At 38.1% G+C, this 22,239-nt stretch overlaps 3 protein-coding genes across 3 annotated transcripts; all 3 read left to right on the top strand.

Moving 5' to 3' along the window:
* Nucleotides 1–2,520: 2,520 nt before the first annotated feature.
* Nucleotides 2,521–5,083, top strand: LOC119193692 (acetylcholinesterase-1-like). Its single transcript, XM_037447318.1, has 2 exons — nt 2,521–2,624; nt 4,897–5,083. Exons 1-2 carry the CDS (start codon nt 2,552–2,554, stop codon nt 5,064–5,066), a joined length of 243 nt encoding a protein of 80 aa, XP_037303215.1. The 5' UTR covers nt 2,521–2,551; the 3' UTR covers nt 5,067–5,083.
* A 795-nt stretch (nt 5,084–5,878) lies between these two features.
* Nucleotides 5,879–10,840, top strand: LOC119193691 (esterase FE4-like). The gene is made up of 9 exons (XM_037447317.1): nt 5,879–6,023; nt 6,681–6,823; nt 7,360–7,545; nt 7,747–7,937; nt 8,583–8,751; nt 8,992–9,208; nt 9,541–9,650; nt 10,119–10,251; nt 10,585–10,840. The coding sequence occupies exons 1-9, from the start codon at nt 5,887–5,889 to the stop codon at nt 10,751–10,753; spliced, it is 1,455 nt and encodes a 484-aa protein (XP_037303214.1). The 5' UTR covers nt 5,879–5,886; the 3' UTR covers nt 10,754–10,840.
* Nucleotides 10,841–14,766: 3,926 nt separating this feature from the next.
* LOC115447402 (esterase FE4) lies at nt 14,767–22,075 on the top strand. The gene is made up of 11 exons (XM_037447322.1): nt 14,767–14,840; nt 14,990–15,129; nt 16,050–16,189; nt 17,388–17,530; nt 17,760–17,945; nt 18,054–18,244; nt 18,742–18,910; nt 19,240–19,456; nt 20,321–20,430; nt 20,973–21,108; nt 21,879–22,075. Exons 1-11 carry the CDS (start codon nt 14,777–14,779, stop codon nt 22,054–22,056), a joined length of 1,674 nt encoding a protein of 557 aa, XP_037303219.1. The 5' UTR covers nt 14,767–14,776; the 3' UTR covers nt 22,057–22,075.
* The last annotated feature ends 164 nt before the right edge of the window (nt 22,076–22,239 follow it).

The following is a 22,239-nucleotide window of genomic DNA, read 5'->3' as shown; positions in this document are numbered from 1 at the left end:
TTAAATTTATGTCTCCGATCTAACTTTATATAGAAACCTAAAACAAACCATGGCTTTTGGTTTTTCAAAAGTTCGAAGTCGTGAACTATGAGATGCTAAGTTCGATTTCCGGGTCTGATGAAGGGTTAGGATGAGATTATAGACACCTAAAACTCACCTTAATTAATTGAGAATTTGTGCCCGATATGGCGATGTATATATCCTCTATCACAAGACGGATGGCTATTATAATCTCAGCCAATGAATTATTTATTTATTTATTTATTTGTACAGCCAACAAAACATACACTTTACATAGTTTTTTTTTTAAGAATTCGGTAAGTAATTTCTGCAGTGCTGTTTCAATTACAGGCTGTCACAGCATGAACATTTTAAATACATAACAATTATCAATTGGCTGCACCATAAGTGCAGTATATTCTAAATATAAGACTGAATATAAAACTGAATTTAGGTTTCAAAAGCGAGTTCAATATTTTCTTTTGAAGATAGGAAGGAGTCGTTAAATATGTCAATACAATCAGATTTTTCTACAATTCGGTTATATAATCGGGATAAGCGAGGGACAGGCGAGTGGCTACCAAGGTTAGTTCGGCTGAATCTACAATTAAATAAGGGACGTGGATATCTAGGGATTTTAGTAGGTACATTAGAGAGAGAATTTATTGAGAAGAGGTGGACAATCTATATCACCGTTGACTATTTTATACAAAAGCATCAAACTAAGTTGATCACGTCTCTTTTTCAAAGTTTGCATTTCAAAGTATTTAATTTTATCAGTGTAAGTTTTGACATGTTTGGGTGGCCTAAATCTATAAGCTAAATGTCTTAATAACTTTTTTTGTATTCTCTCAATCCGATCACAATGAACTAAATTTAAATTAAATTAAAATTTTAATTTAAATCTATCTATCCAATAATATTATAAATGAGGTTTGTGAAAATGATTGGATGTTTGTTAGAAGTAAACTCAAAAACAGCTAAACCGACTTAGATAAAATTTAGCACATACATAGATAATGTCATGAATGGACATATAGGCTACTTTTTATCACGGTAATTAGCTCCGATGGGGAATAATGGCCTTTTAATCAGATTTTTTAAATAGATGGCGCTGGTGTTGTGTAGGGGACGTTATGAATCGTGCCTACAATGTAAATATAATGTTTTATGGACTTTTGTACTCGGAAAGTTTTTTCACACGAGCTAAGCCGCGAATATCATCTAATAACTATATAAAATCATTGATATTGGCGAAATATTGTTTGCAAGATAGAGAGACGTAAATCTGTCTCTAAAAACAAAAATGATTAAATTCATAAATTCATTATCATCTAATACTGACTATTCTAAGACGGGTATTCCCCTCAAACATTAATATTCGAGCCGATGTGTTAGTAAACATTAATGTTTTTTCCTTATCGTATCGAGAATAGACTAGCCTTGAACTTGGCAATGATCCTATTATGAAAACAGAGCGCGTCGACACGATAACACAAGATTTAGAAACACTACTATCTCACAGTTTTGCGGTTGTTATGAAAATAGATCTTATTCCATGTTCTTTAAGCCATTAGCAGGCATTCGCGCATGTCAAGATAATGGACTTCAAGACACTGTGAGCTCATTCTGCGTACATCCGACCACCAATAGCTAAACAATTTAAAAGTTGTATATTTATAAAATGTAGATAGATATTGTAACTCTGACTTTGCGGATGACCAACACCTCAGTCCCCCCCGTGACCATGAAGGCTGCAAAGTCTTCGAAACATCGGGAGAAAAGAAAAATATTAAAACCGCGATAAAATTCGTAAAATAGTTTCATTTAAATGTCTAACATTCGCGTAAACTTAAGAAATCATTAAGATAATGGATTTGACTTCATGTCTCTTAAGGTCGCATTTGGTGCAACTTCCGTTGACGTGGACGTCCCGCGAAAGTCAAGTCATCTGCTGGCTGTTGTTAGTTGCTGAAGTCACTTAAGCAATCGTCCGTTTCATAATGTATTGTTTACAAGAACGTCTGCGCGACGCCTAAATCCCCATATAGTTAACTAGCACGTTTCGTCCAAGTGCAAAGATTTTCCGAAATAAATGACCCGGAATACTTCTCGAAGACAGAATGTAGATGTAATTATGTAGATATGTTATATGTGTATTTATGTATGTATATCTCTCTTTCTATTCCTCATTTTATAACCATGGTTATAAACATGGTTGTGTGGAAGACATTGCCTAGAGCGATGAGACCGCCATTTGTACATGTGCCTTTTGTCTCTTTTCTACTTTGTATATTTTTTTCTCTGTGCTGCAATAAAGAGTCAATAAATAGATAAAGAAATAAATAAATGTAAGTACATTAATCCTTTAGTCTATTTCTCCCAAATTACAACAAATTCAGCGATTTCTAGCAAACATCAAGAACACATTCCACAAACCTTTTCATTTATACATTTGCATAATTAGTGTCGGTTTGAGAATAACCCAAGCTGTTGATATAAATATGAGTAACTAGTCACCAAGGGTTAATGTGTGTGTGACCATCGCGAGATGTGGTCGCAAATAGTGTTGGTCGCCGTGGCGCTGGTCGCTGTACGCGCAGGATGTGACAAGGCGCCTGCAGGTCAGTTTAACAATAAACAATACTTATACGACTATACTACGGTATTGAGGTCTGTTTTAAAATTTCTGAGTAAATGCTACTCGACACATAAACGTATAAACCGATCAAATACAGAAGACATACTCTAATCTATGCTCCCAAATAATTGTCAATATAACGGGTAATTTTACTTAGCTGTTTAATACAATAATTGTTATACAAAAGTTATTAAAATTAATTTTAATTTTAATGTCTAACATTCGCGTAAACATAAGAAATCATTATATAAAAGTTACTTGAGAAGTGTGAACTGGCCTCTAGAAAAGTAAAAAATTAAATAATGAAAAGGAAGAACCGGGTATTACAATTTCGACCTGATTCCTACACTCTGTAAGAACCAAATAAATCCTATTGGACTACGGATTAATATTACGGAATAAATTAGGACTAAGTAAGATTTCTATACATTTTCTAAGTGTAGCAAAAGCAGTGGATACGTATTGTTGATGGTAGAATATATTTATATCCCTCCGGATAGCGACCACCGGACACAAGGTGTTAAAACCCGCTATAATAGCCTATGTAAGTGCCACGTTCCGGGATCAGCCTGTGTATATCCGGTTCCAACAGGCCGGCATAATTGTATAAACTGTCAAGGGGTAATCATCTTTCGTCAGTTGACCGTGACTCACTCCCATAACCATGAGGTCCAGTGGGATCACTTTGCCGTACTGGCATTAAAATATACTTAAAAATATTTAGTACGTAATCATGAATGTCGAGACTAAAGGCCACTACGCACGGCAGGTACAATATTACATCGCACATTATATCGCAGGATTTTTTATTGACTTTAAAGACAGACGAGGCAACCGTTTACCTGATGGCAAGTGGTTCCCGTCGCCTATGGATGTCAGCAAGGGAAGAGGCTTTCCTCTTAGCCAAGGCGTTGCCTAGCATTACGCACATGTTATATCGTTTTTTTTTTGTTTGATTTACTCCTGAAGGAGAAGGCAAAGGCTCTCAGTCATACAGTCTAGTCTTTCCTTTCTTTTATACGTCTTTTTATTACAAATTAAAGGCCGAAGCCATATCTGAAATTTATCGTTTGAAGAAGTTTTAAACGTAGCGCATAGGAAACATCGTACGTGGTTCCTTCCAGAGTGCTCTTTAGAAAGACATATTTTCATTATAAAATTAATAAAACGATATCTAAATTATAAAAAAAAATCAAGAGCCGAAGTATAGATAATATATTGCAGAAATATGATTTACGTTTTGGTTAATGCGCCGTTTTAATGTTGTAGTTCTTTAATTAATGTGAGGTTTTGGACCGCAGATTTTTTTGAGGCCTTTTTACCTGCTTGCTTTGTGCCTCATGCAAGCGTGAGGTCTCTTGACGGCATGGTCGGTCGCCCCGTTCGCAGTCTCCGAAGCTCGCCTCTGGTTCAATGTCCCGAAAGGGAATCGAATAGAGGTCGTCTCGGTGCAAAGCCCATACACGGTACCACAATGCTGCATAATAGTTTTTTTACTTCTTTATCCTGGGTATTTAATTATTCTTATCTTAAGCAATTTACTTAATTTATGCACACAAATTAAATGCAAGTTTTTTAGTATTCATGGACTGTCAATGAACTCTGTAAAACTAAATACTATTGAAGCGTCATTTTCGATTTTTATATCTATTAGCGTTAATGATTGTAGAAAAGCATCTTCGTTACGTTCTCAGCTCTGCTACAGCATAGCGTCGACATAATATTGTAGCCCGTTCCAATGGAAAGGCAAGGGATAATTATTTTGCAAATGGATGGAGCTAGTGATAATCATGAAAATAAAAGTTAACTAACATAACTAATTTTTTTGATATATTACCAAACAAATAGGAAAAACTGATATTAAAAAAATAACCAAAAATATTTGTAATTATATTTTACAAAGAATATATTCAATGTAAGTAACTGTAAACAAAAATAACCTCTTATGTTTACGCGAAACATGAACACTATCCGTCTCGTCAGTCGTAACCATGAAGGATACAAAGTCTTCGAATGTCGGAAGTAAAACTAAAATTTTATCACATTAAAATCCCTTAAGTAATTATATTTCAACATTATTACTTTATTATTGATTATTTTATTAATTAATACTTAGTAACGTCGCTAAGAATCCACCCTGAATACTTGGACGCCGCTCCACTTACCATTCTTCTCTTGAAAATGTTATTTCGACTCCATTCTTACCAGTGGAGTCATTTTCCCTTTCAAAAATAAATGTCTATATTCATCACCAGTGGCACCGACCCAAAAACCTGACGATGGCCCAGTGACGACGTCTCCTTCGGGCACTTTCCGAGGGTCGTGGATGAGCACCCGGCGCGGCAGACAGTTCCAGGCGTACCGTGGGATCAGGTACGCGGAGCCGCCCATTGGACAGCTAAGATTCCAGGTTTGTGCTATTTAATCCTGCACGCATGCTTTGATCGCGTAATTGCGGTAAAACCGCGTTGAAATCCCGTGTGTAATCCGGGTCAAGCAAGGACATTGGTCTTTCCTGCTTAATATCACCGCAGAGTCAAATATTTGTGTCCGATATAACGATAGGTTCGCCATAAAACGAAACACATTGTGGGTGCCATGTCTGCATCTGCCTAATCCGTCAGAGATAAAGGCGTGATGTAAGTGATGCGTACGCCGCACTTCATTATCAATACCAAGAAGTCCTCTACCGAATATGGCCTCCCATAACTTTTCCAGCCCTACCCGTTAGAAGCGGCTTGGATCCAGCGATATCCTGCGAGTTTTTTAAAGCATACAGAACATAAAGCTTTTAAGGTGGGATTTTCTGGCCTTCATTCCGTCAGCTATGATAGGTGTTATGTAACGCATTCGATCTTAATCTTGCTATCTACGGGGACAATGTCAATCTCCTTGCTGACGCTGGCCATAGCCTCACGTCAGTTCAGTAGACGGACGGCAAAGGCAGTAATAGAAAATTATGGTTTTATTTTATGGCTGGCTATAGGCAGTAATGAAAAATTATGGTTTTATTTTATGGCTGGCTATAGGCAGTAATAGAAAATTATGGTTTTATTGTATATGGCACGGGTAAGGCACTCCATTGCACCTCATGGTAAGTGGACTTGGATCCAGCTGTGTCGACTGTCGAGAGTTGTGTATCCCTCGTCAAACATCACAATTATGCCGCCCTGTTATATTAAAAAGTCCCTGAGTTAGCACCGTATTTTACCCGTAAATATATCCCTTACAGCCTCCCCAAAGACATGGTGCGTTATAAAGATGTGGTGGACGCGAGTAAGGAAGGCCCAGCGTGTCCCCTGCCCATCCAGTGGTCCGGGCCAGAGTACTACGTCGATGAGGACTGCCTAACCATCAATGTGTACACGCCTAGTAACAAAGTGTGAGTATTTTAAAATAGCTTTTGACCACTGCTCCGCCTTTTTGGACTTTGGTTTACGTCAAAAAAGTAGCTTGTGTCGTTTCTTGCTGTTCAAAAATTGGTAAAATTTCGTTAAAATCGGTTCAGAGTTTTTACCGTGACCAAATAGGCAGAGAGTTACTTTCATATTTATGATATTATTAAGCATTCAATATGTTGGTTTGTTACTGCTGATTTCAATTAGATTTAAGAAAAAGACCAATATCTCTATGAAATAAATGCAAGCAAATTTTTATATTGTTATAATTAAAAGTGGAAATTGGGACTTATATGTAACCAACTCTCGTTTACAAGAATTGTGTCCGTGTAAGATATAATGAATTCCCAAATACAACAAAACAAATGGGTCAAATTGTCTTCTCTACCTATGATTTAGGAAATCACAAAATGCACAAATCTTTGCGTGAAAGTGAATCACTCCCGTGGTTTTCCTAGTTTGACAGACTCGTTGACCACAAAATGGATTTATTTTCAACAATATTAGGGCGTTACCATTTTGTAAGTCATTAGATACTACGTGGTGCGCACGTGGTACTCATCAAAGTATACTGTTCTTCAGTACTCAGCAGTGGGGCAGTATATAATACAGGGCTGATAAAATAATTATTTTTATAACAGAGATAAGCCCCTGCCGGTGATCTTCTTCATCCACGCCGGTGGTTTCTACTCGATGACGGGCCGCAGTGACTTAGCCGGTCCCCACTACCTATTGGACAGGGACGTCGTGTTCGTCGCCATCAATTACCGACTTGCTTCTTTAGGTAACGTACGCACGGGGTGTAAAATAATTCTAAGAGTCCAAAACAATTCAAGGGGCGAGGGAACTCTAGAGGCGGAAATTAAAGGACGAAATAACCTCTCGGAGTAAAAAGAGTTAAAGGAGTGATAACAAGTCAAGGTGTAAAAGAGTTAAATTAAATTAATTGTAATCTTAAAATTAATGCTTGCTTTAGTTCTTTAATAGGTTACAGATCTGTAAACACTTATTGGGTAATAGTTTGTTAAACGCTCTTTTTACAGTAAACAGTATATTAGCAAAATAATTACAGAATACAATTTTAGAAATTTTTTGACAACGTCCAACCAGAGAGAATAATAGAATAGTCGCCGCGTGACATATCTTCTCTTCTGCCAGCCTGCCCGCGCAATCGAATACTTTCGGAAACGCCCGATGTCATCGGCTAGGATAGCGGCGCGTTATAAGTTTTAATAAAATCAATAAAATCATAGATAAGACCAATTCTCACTCTTGACGACATCTGTTAGGTAAAAAACCCTCATTTACATTTTTGTCCAGGTTTCCTTAGTGCTGGTGATAAATACGCGCCAGGCAACAACGGCTTCAAAGACCAGGTGTCCGCGCTCCGCTGGGTGCAGAGGAACATCGCAGCGTTTGGGGGCGACCCCAACCTCGTCACTATCACTGGCTGCAGCGCTGGTTCCATCAGTGTCATGCTGCATATGATATCACCCATGTCTAAAGGTATTCACTATAACAGGGTATAGGACTCCCTGAGCGTAATTAATTGCTTAATTACTATTATCTTAATTAGTATAAACTAATAATTTTGCTCGTGATTCCCGCGGAAAAAAGTTACCGAATACAAAAGTCCTACTGTATATGTTCATCACCAAATGTCATCGCAATCAAGCTTGGCTCTACTATTCATTTTATTTGTTTCAGGTCTCTTCCACAGGGGTATATCAATGAGTGCCTCTCCAGTCTCCAAGGCGCCTACACCCAAACATCAGTTCCATCTCGCCAAACAACAGGCCGAGATTCTCAACTGCCCCACTAATAGCACTAAAGCTATCTTAGACTGCCTGAACACTAAGACTTGGAGGGAACTTGGAAACTCACTCACAGGGTTCTTTGTAAGTGAAATAGTTTTGATTAAATCATCATCATTTCAGCTGGGAATCGTCCACTGCTGGACATAGGCCTCCCCCATTGAGCGCCACAGGACCGGTTCTGGGCCGCCCTCATCCATCGGACTCCGGCGACCCTCACCAGGTCGTTGGTCCATCTCGTGAGGGGCCTACGCTGCGATAAATTAAATGATTAAATCATAGAATGAGAAAACCATTCGATAAATCAATATTAGCAGTATTTAGAACTTATTAAAACGTTATGATCGTGACTCTTCTGGTCAGACAAGCGGATTGCATACCAAATGATATCGGAGAACAACAAGCTCTAAGGCGAGTTAATCACCATACACGGCACAATATACGTATGCCTTCCTCGAAATCTCCTAATTTTACTAGATTACAAACAGGCGGGCATGTCGCCTAGCGACGGAAAATCAGCTCTGGCCATCGATACTCTATCTAGATCCTACTTCACTTACCATTAGGTGTAGTGGGGCATTTTGCTGTAATTGTATAACAAAGGACTATGCTGTCCCACTGCTCCTTTAAGACCAAGCGATGAAGCTCAAAGCTTATCTGAAACTAATAAATCCGTAGCAAAATTCACGACCAGTTTTTTGGTCTCCATTTTATATCTTTCAAAACCAGGACAGCGCCGGAGACCCTATTGGTCTGTGGGGCGCGGTGGTGGAGCAGGATTTCGGTCAGGAGCGGTTCCTTACCATGCAGCCGCTGGACGCCATCCGCCAGGGGAAGATGCACACTGTCCCCTACATCATCAGCCAGACCAAGCACGAGTTCTTTTGGAAAGCATACTGTGAGCTTATTTAAATGTATTTATAAAATGTACTTTTGCTGTATTTGCAGATATGTGTTATTTCATTTTTTTACTTGGATATTGTCTAAATTTCAATATAGATATGTGATCCAATGTGATAAATGGCTCCAGTCACATCATGAGACGGAACACTAAAAATGGACGCACTAGTTGCACCTCTGCTTAACCTTCAAGGATAAAAGGCGTCAATCTATAAAAAATAAATATAAATCCTTCCAGCCATCCTGCAGAACCAAACCCTGACCGACAGAATGAACTCGCAATTCGAGCAAGCTGCTCCATTCTCTTTCCTACTGCCAGAGGAAAACATCCAGACGGTCGCGAAGACATTAAAGGAGAAGTACCTCCAGAACAAACCGCTGGTCAACGATGAAGCCAGCGCTAAAAACCTCGGGACACTGTATGGAGACTCTGTTGTTGGATTTGGGGTGCACAGGCAAGTAGCTTAAAACATACAAGGATATGCGAACTTTACCAAGTTTAGAGATGAAGTTAGGAAACAAATATAAACATTCTCAATAATGAGCTACTTCAGAATTTACAAACGTAATCATGGACAAATATTTCTAGTTTTAGCTTTTGAGATTAAGCTAAACAAAAAATATGGTTACTGGCTACAGTAGCCAAGCCTGTTAACGCTATGGGTATGATTTTTTAATCCAGAAGTAGGTGATAGATTAGGTGATAGTTAATGATCAGATTATAAAGCTTATTGTCAATTGCTATGGCAGTTATAGTTTTGTTTTAAATTTTGTTTGTTATATTTAGATTAGCAAACCTAATGTGTCTCCATTCGAAGCACCCTGTGTATTACTACCAGTTCAGCTACATTGGCAACAACAGCCACTACCAGGATCCGAAGACTGGAAAACCGTTAGGTAAAACCGTTCTTCATTCTCAATTAGATTATATACTGATTCTAGACGTTGTTCTAAACTGCGGCCCTAGTACATGAGACATAACAGCAAGTCAAATGTGTTATTAATAATTTTATAAAAACTCTGTGACTGGATATACAAATAGGTTTTGTTACTTCAGGCTTTATCTAGAAGTTTACCTTTGGATGATGTTAAGATTTAAATGTGCCTTCTTAAAACAAAGAAAGTGCAACATACATACTTATACCGTTTTGTATCTTTATTAACACACATATAGATTCATTTTAAGCACTTGTTTTACGTACACTATTTGCCAAATACATTTTCTTTTATGTGTACATAAGCACTTGATTTTATAGTTTGACAAAAAGTTAATATCAAGGAAGCCGCATCGTTTATATGTTGTTTAAGACATCTGCCTACCCCGTACATGCTATGTTTCCATGCTTAAATCTCACTTGTCTGTAGGTGCTGCTCACCACGACGACATGATCTACGTGTTCTCTCTCAGCTACCAATTCCCTCTGATTGAGACCTCCAGCCCCCACTCTCACAAGGTGGACGAGTTGACCGCCATTTGGTACAACTTCGCCAGATACGGGTAAGTGGAAGACGGTACGATTTCCCGCTACGATACGATAAATCGTCTTACGATACAGCTCGATACGATAAATATGCAATTACAAATCATAGTTCACTTTTTACACTAAACAAAAACAAACAGTCGAACAACATTGCTTTTTATAAAGTCATACGAAGGAACATTACATATGATATATAAAAAAGAAATTACTTTTGCTGCACTTATCAATATCGAAATATTTACAAAGACTTTTTTATAAAACAAAGTTTCTTGTCGTATAAAGAAGCGAAGAACTGGAAAAAGAAAAATGGAGCCAAAACAAAGATATAATAACTTTCTTCTCATTTTCAGGGACCCTAACCCGCGACCTGACACGCCCGAGCTGGGCTCATTATCCTGGCCGGTCATGAAGCCTGACCAGAGGAAGTATTTGGACTTTGGAGACAAGCTGACGATCCAGGAGAACATGTCTGAAGACCGATTTAAAATATGGGAGGAACTTTATCCCATCATATATTAAATAGGTTTTTTTAAATGCGACTTTTTTTTTATAAATTATGATTGTGTGATAATATTGTGGTAATTAAATAAATAATTTAATCTGAAATGTTGTTTTTATAATCGTTTATTTTACTAAGGCAGTGAATTTGGGTAGAGAACTGTGAAGTCTTGAATCCGACTCGCAGATCGAGAAACTGCATTGATTGTATATTCTATAGACACGAACGTCCATATAAACTATTTGTTCAAAATTTGAACTAATATAGCAACCAAAACGTCCCTGTTATAAGCTATTTATTCACTTGAACAACAAATAATTTTACTTATTTGACTAATATTTATTATTCAAATCCAGGTTTACACTTACACTCGAGTTCTTATTTCATGAGCGCCACTCCGTACACAACCACAAGCTGTCAATATTGACCATATTACAGTCAGTTTGAATGGAATACATTTGAACACAGTGAATGTTCGGAACGCCAAATCCAGTACGTATTACATATATATCGATGAGAAACTGCTTGTATCTCCAAAAGAGTGGAGAGTAACGCAACTGATATACGTACTCATTTTCTAAATGCTCATTCCATCCTACATGAAAGAGAAAACAAATTCTAGAATCAGAGGTAGTAGCCTAGACGCCTTTCTACAATTGTTGAAGCTAATAGAAGACAAATAAAATATTGGCATGACAGATCCTATCATTTTCTTCCCTTCCCAACCGAATTCGGCCATGGCAGCCAATCTCAACGGAGATCAGCAACGCGGGAGATATTATAGTGCATAAGTGTGTGCAATACACAAGGATTCTCTGTTCCTTCACTCTCATAGTTCAATAAGACGGTAAAGACTGGAGAGAGATCAGGCGCAGGACCAACGGCTTTACGTGCTTTCCGAAAGACGAGGATATCACTCCGCCAATTTCCTGACTCCGAGCTACGACTAAGTAATTTTAAAGACAGAAAAATCTAGTCACTTTTATTTTGGTCTGACCCGGGATTCGAACCGAAGACTTTGTCAAGACACTCTACAATACAAAAACGTCACCAAGACAGTCTTGTTTGTGTACCCTTGTTAAGTTTCCACTGCAATTTATAAATCAACGATAATTTCCGACCGCAGCGATCTTAAAAAACCGACATGGTATTCCCATCACGCATTTTCCTCATAGTGCGGACGTACTCAAGACAATGTGGGTGACTACCCCCAAGTCTGTATAGGCAACATAATAATATAAGTGACGATATCAGTATTCAGTATAAATTATAAAATAACTATATATATGTTGTGCAATTCGTGACAACCACTTATAAGTATGCTCTATAGTAAATACTATCTCGAATAAGTTATACATAGTTACAATTTGTTGTTTCTTTAAGGACGGCTGCGGTAAAAAAATCTTTGTGAAAATATGTCCATATATTATTTTGTAGGCTTGATAATTTCATTGCACCTACTATTAAGTCTATTAGATCTTGATAAGGTTTTGTTGTGGCTGACGACTTATTGAACATACTAATTAAAATTATTTTGCCCCCACACGATATACTGGGTGAGTAACTATTTCGAACCAATCTAGACGTTACTATATAGTCATCTATTGAACATAATAAGGAAAATCGAGAGCGACGACATAATGCCATTGAAAGCTCGAATACTTACATTAAATATTCGACTTTATAATTATTGTAGACCCAAGGATATCAGGCCCTGTGAAACTCAGCGCCCCCTATAATGCGATAACCCTACATGATGGACAACTTCGTCAATGCATAATAATTAACACATAAGTTTAATTTAAGTTTTTTTTTTATATACGTAATATGTCAGAATGGGGTATTTGAAACATTTTTGCTCTTAACATTTTTAAAAAATTTTCCTCTTATAAAATATAATACAGCAAGATTGATCAAAATCGGATAAAAATCAACAAGTTATTAGTCTTTTGAATATCAATAGAAAAGTGTCAAGAAGCGAGAAAAGAGACGTAATACGCGCACGTGACGTCATCAGGAATTAAAATACGTGCGTAAGAAAGATATGGGCCGATATTCCCACTACACGTTGTCTTCTGTACATTGCAATATATTTACTGGTGGTAGACTTCTCATATGTGAGAGTCCGCCTGGGTAGGTACCACCGCAATGTCTATTTCTGCCGCCAAGCAACAGTGTGCAGTCATTGTTGTGTTCCGGTTTGAAGGACTTGTAGCCAGTGTAAATACTGGACATAATGAGACTTAACATACCACGTCTCATGATGGCGAGCAGGGGAATACCAAACAATATTTTGTATTTCAAGGTGTTGGATGGTGTTTCTACTGTTTATGAGCGGTCGTGTCACTTACCATCAGGCGAACGGCAAGCTAGTCTCGTCATTCACAGCCATAAAAAAATTTGGTATGTATTACTGACTCATTTCTTAGACTATTTCATGGAACGGATTCTTTTTCGAAATTTTTACTGTTACATGTAAAATAATATACTAAATGTAACATAAAACAAAACCATTGTAATCTTCTTTTACTAAATGTTCCGGACTACAAATTGTCGGTGGAATAAGTAACTTATAATCCAAAAAAATCGATCCGTCACCGTGCAAAAGGTTTTCGGTTAGACCTCGGGTGTACTGCACTAGTTTTGTTTCTTACTTCGCCTGCTTATCTACAGCTGTTCCAGAGATTACGTTTGAACAATATACCACTACATTTAAAACATAGTTAACTGAGTTTATTGCTTAATAAGATATCAAAACGAGTTTTGTGCAATCTGCATTGCCATTCGTTTTATTATTTATAAGGTCATTAAACAACTTTACGCGGCGACGGCTAATTTAAATTAAACATTGTTTTATTCATCGCGTATCATCTTGGTTGATGACTAAAAATATTATTTATTTACTGCAACCCATCGATATATATGTACTTGGCTGGTTTTGGCGTTTCGAACATTCACTGTGTTCAACTGAATTGAACTGCAATCCATTCAAACTGACTTTAGTATGGTCAATATAGACAGCTTGTGGTTGTGTACGGAGTGGCGTTCATGATATAAAAACTCGAGTCTAAGTGCAAACCTGGATTTGAATAAAAAATATTAGTGAAATAAGTAAACTTATTTGTTGTTCGAGTGAATAAATAGGTTATAACAGTGACGCTTTGGTTGCCACATTCTGTTCAGATTTTGAACAAATAGTTTATATGGACGTTCATGTCTATCGAACATACATACGTCAATGCTTCAACCTCAATAAGTCGTTGATTAAACATTCTATTTTTAAAACTATTGGGAGTACGGTAAGTCTGCGATACATTGAAGCCAAACCGGCACATTATAAACAGACTTTTTAAATAAAATAAAAATGCTTTATTCATTACGTAGACGAACATAGTTGCACTTATGATAAGTCAAGGTACATGAGAATATTTAATTATTACTTAATTAAATTAGCTTATATAAACAAAGACAATTTATATTGAAAATAAAATAAATGAAAAATATACTTAGTAAACAAAGAAGCCAGCTCGGGCTGGCAGGGAAGAAGAAATGAAATTATGTATATATGTATTTTTAAATAAGCAATAAGGGAGGAACGCGTTGCGTCCTCACCGGTGATGACAATAAAAGCCCTAACCTAGCTAACCTACCAGCCTTTCACTAACTACCTAAGCGATGACTACGCGAAGAAGAAAGGCAGAAAGAAACTCCGGGCTTTATTTTTTGTCATCAATTGTCCATTCTTTTATAATATTATTAATTTAGTGCACATATAACAACATAGCAATGTATTTGCCACTTATCTTACTACTTTCTATAATACCAGGATATTTTAAAAGTAAGCCCAGACGTCCCGAACAGACGTTGCAAACGGTAACACGTTCCGAGAAACCCGCGACTCGGCAATAATAATATTGCATTTACTTTCAAACATATAACTTTACTTCTTTATGTATCGAATGCAGAATAACCCATCACACACAGACACTTATAAATACACGCTCTGATGTCAAACAGGTTAGTTGAATACGAGTAGGAGGAAAATGTACCGCGGAATATTGTTGTTGTATGTTTGCTCTGTAGTTGGTTATAGCGAAAATGTGACAGGTGGGTATTATACCTGTCTTGAGTGAAGGATAAAAAAGTGGTTTGTTTTACGTGTTTAAAAATTTGTGTGAAAGCTCTCTAATGTATTTTTCTGGATTTAAAAGTAGGTAATTAGCCTTCGTTATATACAGGACGTGATTGATTTCCAGGGAGCGCGCCAGGGCCCGTGACCTGTGCGCCTTCGGGCACTTTCCGAGGGTCCTGGATGAGCTCCAGGCGCGGCAGACAGTTCCAGGCGTATCGCGGGATCAGGTACGCGGAGCCGCCTGTGGGAGAGCTGAGATTCCAGGTACATCATCACAACTTTTTCACGCACAGGATTAGACAGAAGAGTCAATTTCAGCAATATTTTAGATCTCATGATTTTTCAATTCGTAATGCAAGCAGTATGAACTAGAATATTACTACTTAGTTAAAAACTTAGAAACTAACGACTTAGAGCAGTTTATTAAAGTAAGCCAAAGTGGAACGAGATCCTAACGCATCAGAAACAGCGGCTATTGTCCACACTATAACTAATGTGATCTAATATCACAATAACAGAAAGAAGTTGCAGCTTTTAGCGCTGATCTCTTGGAACATTAGACATTATTTCCCAATAGAAGTATTTATTATAAAAATAATACTTTTTAATATATCGTAAAGTTCGAGGACAACGAGTCACACCTCCAGTGTTATTATGTAAATGAAATAAAGAAAGGCAAATTTTACGCATTGCAAACATCGTTACTTTTGTGAATTTCAAATGTTTGTACACAATATTTTAATTATGCGAGCCTAATTGCAGTTTTCAATTTATTATAATTATTTTTCATATTATAAGAATACCAAGTGAATGTTTGTTATGATAATGATTTATTATATTTACGCGGATGTTAGACATTTATATAAAACTATTCACGGATTTTATCGCGGTTCTTTGTATTTTTACTTTCTCCCGACGTTTCGAAGACTGCAGCCTTCATGGTCACGGGGCGGACTGAAGTGTTGATGATCTGCAAAGGCAAAGTTACAATGTCTACCTACACTTTACAATTATATATATTTTTAATATTTTTAGTAGTTGACAGTCCGATCTACGCAGCATGAGCTCACATTGTTTTGAAGGCAGCGGGCTTTTTTGATTCCGATTTAATTAAATGTAGAACAGAATCCGAGGCTTTAGCAAGCAGGTTATGTATAAATACATCAATTACCTTCGCATTGCAGCCTCCAAAGCCAGTGCTACAATATGAGGGTACAGTGGACGCGAGTGCCGACGGCCCGGCGTGCCCACAGCCCACCAGGGAGGGGTACCCGGTCAGCGAAGACTGCCTCAACATCAACGTCTACACTCCCTCCAACAATAGGTAGAATCATTTTAATAACATCCCTGTATTGTCTACTGCTCAGTGCTAAGCGCAGGGCTTATCTACAGGAAGGGTTTGATTTTAGTCCACCACGCTGACCTAGGGCGGGAGGTGTCACGTCCTTTCGAAATTCTTATGAAAAATTTTTGGTATCGAGGCTTTCTTACAATGTTTTTATTTAGTCCAGCGCAGATTTACCATATAACTCAATATTTATATAAAGATACACGTTACGTCTTTTATCTCGAAAGGGATAGGCAGAAACTATAAAAGTGTACTTACTTTCCACCGTGTGTATTCTGTTCAAATACGATGGCGAGCTCATCACTATCTCGGGTATATATTCCAGACTCCGGGCTGATTCTGAGAAGAAAAACTTAATATCACTTTGCCTTAGTTTCGGAATTGAGTCCCTAAACGGTAGTCATACCTCGCAATACAACGCCATACTATGATTCCAAAACGTCATGGCTTTATGTGCTTGAATATTAGTTAGTAGCAAAAATACATCGCACTCTTAATAAAATAATGACCAATTCCAAAATTGTTAATTTGTGGGAATCATCAAAAAACTAAATTCTGTTTGCAACCTTTTTTTTCTTTCCTTGTTACAGGTTTCATACCTTGCTATAGGTTTCATTTTTTACCTATCTTTAATAAGTTCAATTTTATAGCAACTTGAAAAAAAAGTCGCAAACAGAATTTAGTTTTTTTACGATTCCCACAAATTAACGTTTTGGAATACGTCATTATTTTATTAAAAACGCGTAATATTGCAGTGCCCACGTAGTTTGTATAATAGAGATGGTGGTAGGATATATAATTAGGCAGTCAGGTTTATAATAACATCAGCCCTGTATTATATACTTGCCCACTGCTGAGCACGGGCCTTCTCTACTACTGAGAGGGATTAGGCCTTAGTCCACCACGCTGGCCTAGATTGCGGATTGGTAGACTTCACACACCTTCGAAATATCTATAGAAAACTTCTCAGATGTGCAGGTTTCCTCACGATGTTTTCCTTCACCGTTAAAGCGAACGATAGATTCACAAAGAATACATACATGTTTTTTTTTTTTAGAAAAGTCAGAGGTGTGTGCCCTTGGGATTGAACCTGCGGACATTCGTCTCGGCAGTCCGTTCCACACCCAACTAGGCTATCGCCGCTTTATAATATATAATTGTAATATTTTTTCAGTTCCGCCTCCCTCCCGGTGATATTCTTCATTCATCCTGGCGGGTTCTACTCTATGTCGGGGCGCAGCGACCTGGCCGGCCCCCACTACCTTCTGGACAAGGATGTGGTGCTCGTCACTATTAACTACAGGATTGGTTCTTTAGGTACTACTTTGTATCATTTTTAAAAAGATTTAGATCGACATTAAGGTAAAGCAATCTCATAGAAATCACCATTTTTGTTAAGCCTTTATTCTTCCGTTCATTAAGTTTATATTACTTTATTTGGGATATATTTTCAATATATGCCATTCACTCCTTTAGAAGTACTAGGTTCATAAACTCGCGGACTTCACACAACTACTACATACAACTTATGTTTATTTTTTTATAGGTTTCCTCGCGATGGGAACGGAGTATGCTCCAGGTAACAACGGGTATAAGGACCAAGTGGTGGCGCTGCGGTGGGTCCAGAGGAACATCGTAGCGTTCGGAGGCGATCCCAACCTCGTCACCATTGCCGGCTGCAGCGCTGGTTCCTTGAGCGTCTTGCTGCATATGATATCGCCCATGTCTAAAGGTATTCTATATAGTTTATTACGCGCGGCTCCGCCTACTTGGAGTTGGGTTTGCGACAGTTATAACAAAAATAGCGTTTGTTTGCAGTAATAAAAATTTATATTCATAGGTCTATTCCACCGAGGGATTTCACTGAGTGGTTCTCCTTTGGCCAAAGTGCCAAGTCCTCCAGACAGGATGGACTTGGCCATCAAGCAGGCCAAGGTGTCCAACTGCCCCACCGACGACAAACAACAGCTTTACAACTGCCTAAAGACCAAGACTTGGAAAGAACTCGCTGGCTCTTTATTAGGATTTTTTGTGAGTAAAGTGGGAAATTTGATTCTGAAATGCCATGGGTTCTTTCCCAGGTTATTATTTTGGTGCGCATTAACCACGATTAGATCTTATAGAGTTATGAACGTAATCGTATCTGCAACATTCGTAATAATTTTTAGTGTCCACACCATGTCGTAGTCAGAGTGCGATATTTATGAGACTTTCCCGCCCTCACACCCACCACTACAACTCCTGTAAGCCATCAGCAGTGGCACGCATGACACCGTGAAGCTCGGCGAGTCTCAGGGAACACTAATATGACATTATCCCGCAACGAAATGAATGAAATAGAAAGATAGGGAGGAGTTGTAAATGTTAATTGTCCACTCCCCCCTATAGCAAAGCGTGTGCGATAAGGACAGAATGATGATGCTGAAAAGAGCAAACATATAACAGCATTTGATAGACGATCTGCGTCTAAGCTGTGAAAGTGATGCCACTCTGCTGTACGTATATAATTTTTTCACTACGGTTAACAGGACTTTGGCTATGACCCTCTGAGTCTGTGGCGGCCCGTCGTAGAGCCAGACTTCGGCCAGGAGCGGTTTCTGCCGCTCGAACCCATGGAGGCCATCAGGCAGGGGAAGATGCACGCGGTTCCTTATATCATCAGCATGACTAAGGATGAGTTCTTTTGGAAGGCGTTCAGTAAGTATATCCGTGTCGTATATTGGTATAGATCAGTATTTCCCAAAGTGGGGCCCACGCTGCTCAGGAGGGTAATTTGATAGTTAAGAGGGGCAATTTAAACAGAATTTTCAGTTTTTCATTATATGTTTTAAAATTTTACTTACGATGTTTTGATAACAATTTCATAGTGATTTCTTCTTAAAACTTATCATTTATTATAAGAAAACAAAACAATTTTTAAAGGTTAAAAATCATGTTATGTTTTTCAGTTGGGAATCCATGTCATTCAACACTTTTTAATTGAAACTCATGGGTGTTACTAATAATAATAAACGTAAATATTCCAGCTATACTCCGCAACAACACGCTACTACAGACCATGGACAAGGAATGGGACCGGATTGCTCCCATCTCATTCATCCTGCCCAAAGACAATTCCACAACGAAGGCACAAAGGCTAAGAACAGCATATCTTAATGACAAGAAACTGTCGAACGATTCATTCACCGCTGACGGACTTGGCAAGCTTTACGGAGATGCTATTACTGCCTTTCCGGTGCATAGGTAAACACATTTAAATATACTAGCATTGTCTATGGTTACCGCCAATCAGAATCGAGTATGTTATGTTGCGGTTTGGAGGACACTGTCAGCAGTGGCTAAGGGTCCGAAATCCGTATATCCCGATTTCTGAGGCTTCCCTTTATGTAGTATCTAATTATGATTAGAATCATTTTTGACAGCATTTATGCATAATAATAATAATATCAGCCCTGTATTATATACTTGCCCACTGTTGAGCACGGGCCGCCTCTACTACTGAGAGGAATTAGGCCTTAGTCCAACACGCTGGCCTAGTGCGGATTGGCAGACTTCACACACCTTCGAAATTCCTATAGAGAACTTCTCAGATGTGCAGGTTTCCTCAAGATGTTTTCCTTCACCGTTAAAGCGAACGATAAATTCACAAAGAATACACTCATGATTTTAGAAAAGTCAGAGGTGTGTGCCCTTGGGATTTGAACCTGCGGTCATTCGTCTTGGTATTCCGTTCCACGCCCAACTAGGCTATCGCCGCTTACATAATACTTACATTTATGGATACTATTACCTAATGTTGTGCCGGGTTCCCTTTCGGAATATTTCACCTTGCGCCTCTGGTAGTCAATATAATTACTGAAAATCATGAACTTAACTTTCAATATCTTAAGGTGATTTTTTTACTAAATGAGACGAGCCACTCGTCTGATCCCGAGCCGATCCATAAACAGAAATAACGCCATCGTAACACAGCCATGCTAACTGCTAGCGATGTTCTGACACCAATAGAATGATTAATTAATTATAATGATCCCAAACAATCCTGAGTTACAGGAATAATGGCTGAGGGTGGGATAGCTCGTAATCTTGATGTTTGCTCGCTTGCAGGATGGCCAATATGATGTGTCGCCACTCACCGCAGCCGGTGTACTACAGCGAGTTCAGGTACCGAGGCAACAACAGCCACTACTTAGACCCTAACACCAAGAGTCCTGTCGGTAAGTACCTTATTATTTGTAGTTTATACGGGCACAGCAAATTAGCCCCGCCGCAACTGCTGGTAAGGGAATGGGTTCATATAGTTTCGACTGGTGAGATATTGTTATGCCTGCCGTTACAATTATATCGTCCTCTTCTAGCTAGATATACACATTCTGATATCGAAACGCGACACACTTACGTGGGCCACTAGGCGGGTTTTAACACCTTGTGCACAGTGGTCGCTATCCCGGCAGATTTAAAATATATCATACCACCAGCAAACCTGTACCACCAGCTAAGTGTAACTCTGGACTTTCTTGTCTGCAGATTACAAAGTCTAGGGTTTAATTCAAAAAGCAAAAAAAATCAAGGACGATGATTATCTACTTAGCTGTATACTTCAAAGTTCCTTTGCTATGTTTAAACAGGAAAATGATTTTAATTTCGAACACTAGGGACTGATACTTAAATGAATAACCAATGGTGGTTGTAAGTTACAAATATCTTACTACCAGCACCATCTTTGTATTCATATTTTGATACGATATCTTATTTTCAGCGGTGGCCCACCACGACGATCTCATTTACGTATTCTCATTGAGTTATCGGTTCCCGACTATAGAGGTATCAGACAGCGAAGACTCCAAGATGGTGGACAAAATGACCGCGATGTGGTACAATTTCGCCAAGACTGGGTAAGCAATGTTTTTTTACCCGATTACGAAAGTGCAATTGAGTCCAATAGAATGCCGATTAGCGAAAGGTGATTACCGTCGACAGTCGACACAATTATGCCAATAATTTTGAAAACAGCACTTCTCTGAGATTTCATAAAATACTTACAGTAAAAAGTTAATCCACAACCAGCTGACCGTATTGTTGTCGCCGTTCCATTGCAGGGTGGGATTTAAATCAGTTTTCTTGAAACATAATGTTACTCAATCAGTCAATACCATACAATAAAACTATAATGCAAAATAAAAACATAAAATGTGATATACTGTTAGGCACAGGCCTCCTGTACTACTGAGAGGGATTAGGCCTTAGTCCACCACGCTGGCCTAGTGCGGATTGGTAGACTTCACACACCCTCAAACTTCGTATAGAGAACTCCTCATGCAGGTTTCCTCACGATGTTTTCCTTCACCGTTAAAGCAAGCGATATTTCACAAAGAAAACACACATAATGTGATATGAAGTGTATATTACATATCATAGAAGTTTAACTGCTGATTGTTTTGGTTTCTTTTTTTTTATTATTATTCTTTATTGTGCATCAAAGGTGAAAGTACAAACATATAATAGGAAAAGAAAATAATAAAATTAAGACAATAGTATGATTTTTCTATCTTTATTCACTTTTTAAATGCCACGGAATTGTTCCATAATTTACTGATTACGTATGTTTCGGAGTAGCTGTGTATTAAATACCACAGTATATAAAAAAATGTGTATTACATTTCAGGATTCCGAACCCCAGCGCAGAGTCTCAAGAACCAAAAGATAGCGGTTCGTTCACATGGCCCGTCATGACTCCAAGCAAAAGAGCCTACTTGCGCATAGACAAGCAATTCTCAGTCCATGAGAATTTGTTTGAAGACAGGTTCAAAGTCTGGGAAGAATTGTATCCCATACCATATTAATAGAATATAGAAATGCTTGGACTTTATTTAAATAAGTAAATTATTTTTTTTTAATTTATAATCTAATCCACATAGAAGTATGATAATGTGTGTGTGTTTTGTTGTTAGTATTTCTTAATAAAAACAAATTATTTAAAATCTAATGCCCTTTCGTTTGTACTTTACAATTAACTAAGTATACTG

Source organism: Manduca sexta, unplaced genomic scaffold, assembly GCF_014839805.1.
Source record: "Manduca sexta isolate Smith_Timp_Sample1 unplaced genomic scaffold, JHU_Msex_v1.0 HiC_scaffold_922, whole genome shotgun sequence".
NCBI lineage: Eukaryota > Metazoa > Arthropoda > Insecta > Lepidoptera > Sphingidae > Manduca > Manduca sexta.
This window is presented reverse-complemented; position numbering and strand designations above follow the sequence as displayed.